The sequence below is a fragment of the Haemaphysalis longicornis genome, unplaced genomic scaffold (assembly GCF_048455015.1).
Source record: "Haemaphysalis longicornis isolate Haplotype H1 unplaced genomic scaffold, Haemaphysalis longicornis Haplotype H1 scaffold_5, whole genome shotgun sequence".
In the NCBI taxonomy this organism is placed as follows: Eukaryota; Metazoa; Arthropoda; class Arachnida; order Ixodida; family Ixodidae; genus Haemaphysalis; species Haemaphysalis longicornis.
In genome coordinates, this window is record NW_027526385.1 from 436,752 (window position 1) to 440,311 (window position 3,560).

A 3,560-nucleotide genomic window follows, 5' to 3' on the forward strand; every position below is an offset into this window, starting at 1 on the left:
TGTAAAAAAGTGCACAAACCAGAAGAAAACTCAAGGAGCTTGTAGAGCTGTCTGTAGTGCACTGTACTGTTTTTGTTGTTCACATTCCTAGAACCTTTTCAAACACTGTTTAGTTTCAAATGCATGCGCGCAGCGCCAGCAGTGCCTTTTCGGATCCGAAACTGAAAGTACGCCACAAACTAGGACACAAAATGTTTCGGTCAAAGTCTTATAGCCCACACTTGCTTCAGCAAAACCCAATTCTCGCTCCTTTTAAGCGAGTAAATTGTAAAAAAATTCACCATCAATTTGCAGTAAAAGTTTCTCCATAAATTTCGCAAAACTACTAGCGCCGCATGGCTGCACGGCGGTCGACTGACGAACTTCTTTAGGCGACGCACCGCTTCCTGTTTCGCGTTGCCGCTAGCTGCTTCCGTTTTCCCCGTCAACGACGCAGCGATGGCGGCCGGCGGCAGCGGCGGCGACGTGCAGATCGGCGTGCGCGCCTTCAGCAAGATGCTGATGCACTGCCTCAAGTACCCGCAGCACTCCATCAACGGGCTGCTGCTGGCCGACGAGCGGCGGCGCGCGGGCGACCCCGGGCAGCTGCACGTGGTGGACAGCGTGCCCCTGTTCCACCAGTGCCTAGGACTGACGCCCATGCTCGAGGTGGCCCTCGTGCAGGTCGACCAGCACTGCAAGAACGCCGGCCTGGTGATCGCCGGCTACTACCAGGCCAACGAGCACCTCAGGGACTCCGCGCCGGACCAGGTCGCCCTGCGGGTGGCCGACAAGGTGGCCGAGAACTTCGCCGACGCCTGCCTCGTCATGGTCGACAACCAGCTGGTGTCGGCCGACTGCGAGAAGGCGCCCGTGGTCGTGTTCGGCTGCCAGGACGGCCGGTGGCGCGAGAGGCCCTTCGCCCTGGCCGACAAGACGCTCGGAGTGACGGCCGCCCTGCTGCAGGCCAAGACTTACCGCGCCCTCACCGACTTCGACAACCACCTGGACGACATCCGCCGCGACTGGGCCAATCGGGAGATCAACGACGAGATCGCCAGGTGTCTCTAGTCGTCCGCACCGCGCCCTGGTCTCCGCAAAGGCCGGTTCTCTTCCAAACTCTGAGGGAGCGGAGAGACGAAACTTTTCTCCCGTGGCCGGCTGACAACTTGACAAGTTCCCCGGTGTCACCACTTCGTGAGGAGTAGAACTCCTGATGGAAATGTTTGATAACGTCGGCCCGCTCGAAAAGACTGAACACTTGTCGGTGCAATCCCCTCCCTCACCATTCCCCCTTTTCCTTGTCGTTTTTTTTTTTTTTCGACGTTTCGGCGTCGTTTTGAACTGTAGGGGCCGCTTGTGGGTGCAGAAACATGAAGATGCCTACTTAAGTAAATGTTCGACACTTGGGGACTGCTATTTAGCAACAAATTTTGTCCTGCAAAGGTTTGGAACAAAAAGATATGGTAGTACAGGGCATGTCCGGCGTATTAGACATGGAGAACCGGTCCCGGTACGGTACCTGGTACACCTGCTGAGGCGCAGGACCAGTTTTGAAGCCTCTGCGCACGCGCCGAACGGTTTTGCACTCTGCTATGACTATATATTGTGGGTTTTGCTTATCAGTTGCGACATGCTGTGTGCTCAGAATTCCAATCGCATTTTTTTCGCTGATGAGTTGAGGCTTTGTTTCAATGTGTTATTGGGCCATGTGTGAGCTCCATTGCCCTTGAACCTTGTTCTCAGAAAGTGAATTGAATAAACGTTGTTACGAAAGTGGATAGTCCTAGTTGGAAAAAGGGGAGGGGGATTGTGGGTGGGGGTGGGGGAGAGTAAAGAGTGGTTCGCAGAATGGGATCTTCAGTTTAATCCAACAAAAAAGTTTCGCGCAGAAAGTGCAGATCACCTTCGAGGAAGTACATTATTTTGCCACTTAATGCATGCACAGAGCCCAAACTGCTTCGGAAAGCAGCTTTGGTGACAGAACAAAGTTAACATACCTTATGGAATGCTGAACCAAGCGGCTTAGCCTCTGATTTTACGTTATATGTAGTCTTGGCATTGTCCTTATTTCAAAAAAAAAAAAAAAACGCAGCTGGGGCCAATTTTGTACGCCATTGGTTTCGTAGGGTGAATATAGCTAAGGAACGCTCTGGCGAAAAAAATAAAAGCGCTCCATCAACGGTGCATACGAACGATGATTGGCGTTGATTCCATTTAAGAGAGTTTGGCGTCCGCGTCATGTAATCATAACCAAGGCTAAATCGAGTCGTGTTCGCGGGCAGCATTAAATGTTGGGGCTTTAAGTGCTCTTCGCCGCGGTTGCACAACGGATTTCAACCTCCGCTGTCAAGCCTGTTAAACGTCGCGCAGCAGCCAGAAAGACGCCTAGAATAAGCACACGAAAGTGCATAGCCTTGAAAACCACAGGTAAGCTTCCACTTTGCGGAGGGGGTGGGAGGGGGGGGTTACACTGAGCCTGTTACGAAAGCAAACTTGCGGTGTCGTCAGAAGGCGTTGCGAGCAACGTACAAAAAGGAAAGTATGAACGGCCCTGCCAGGTAATTTTATTTCAGCAGATTTCCGCAGTTATTCAGCTCTGGTTATACCGGGTAAAAGTTTGAGTGCGTATTTTTGACTATTTTTCAACGGTTTTGTGGGTTCTGAAATTCGTGAATAATGAGATATTTCTGAACTGAATAAAATCTCCCTCCGAATGTTGCGCATAAAATTCGCAGCAACCGCCTTTACACCTTTTGTGCTGAGCACAAGTCCGCACAGTAGCTTCCCCCGAGAGCCTATCTCTCGGAACAAGAAGCGCCAAAGAAAACTAAACAAAGAGAACAGAAGCAGTTCTCGTAATCTCCGAAGAAAACACAAATCCCCTCCGCGCTGCGGAGCGGACGCGTTGTCGTCTGCTATCACACTTGTTGCGCCCGCTCGCAGACGACGGCCGATTGCTGTGGGTGACGTCAACGCCACTCTCAGCCAATAGGGGCAGGCTTCCCCTTGGGCGCTCAGTGTTGCTGCCCCAGGTTGCGAGTTTCTCTCGGGCTGTGCAGGGGGGCAAAAGTTTCTGGTGCGCCGGAAGCCGAACAAGTTTGTTGTCTCTTTGGTGAAGTGCTGTGTGGCACCGGCGAGCCTTCGCTTTTCCCCCGTACCGACGGTCGGGCTTCAAGCGAGCGGGCGGCCCGTCCCAGCAGCGCAGCTGTTCGCCGCAGCGAAACCGTCCCGCCGGATCCGTCGAGGAAGTCCGACCTCGAAGCGCTCTCTTCTCGCGTTGTGTCGCTTCGACGCTGCTCAAAACAAGCAAAGGGTCCCAGGCGACGCGCTCGCGACGCCTGTGCGGTGAGTGAGCATTTGTTTGTCGAGTTTGGTTGGCACTCAGTGTCAGCTGGCCGAACCGGTGCTGCCGTACTCGCGCGCGCGTGGAACAGGGCGACCGAATCCCGACACGAAGCAAGTGTCCAGTTCCAATCTAAAAGCACACACTTCTGTTGGACGAAGTGATCGGCTTCATTGCGTGAGCGAATTACCGGCATCAAACAGGTGCGCTGTAGCCGTTAGTTTCACTAAGGACG

At 53.4% G+C, this 3,560-nt stretch overlaps 1 protein-coding gene across 1 annotated transcript; it reads left to right on the forward strand.

The window, feature by feature from the left end:
- The first annotated feature begins 338 nt into the window (after positions 1–338).
- On the forward strand, positions 339–1,760 carry LOC144137756 (ER membrane protein complex subunit 8-like). Its single transcript, XM_077669700.1, has one exon. It carries the CDS (start codon positions 439–441, stop codon positions 1,048–1,050), a length of 612 nt encoding a protein of 203 aa, XP_077525826.1. The 5' UTR covers positions 339–438; the 3' UTR covers positions 1,051–1,760.
- The last annotated feature ends 1,800 nt before the right edge of the window (positions 1,761–3,560 follow it).

What these genes read in the sequence shown, in the direction of transcription:
- LOC144137756 (XM_077669700.1), top strand. Translation starts at nt 439, where the DNA reads ATGGCGGCCGGCGGCAGCGGCGGCGACGTGCAGATCGGCGTGCGCGCC.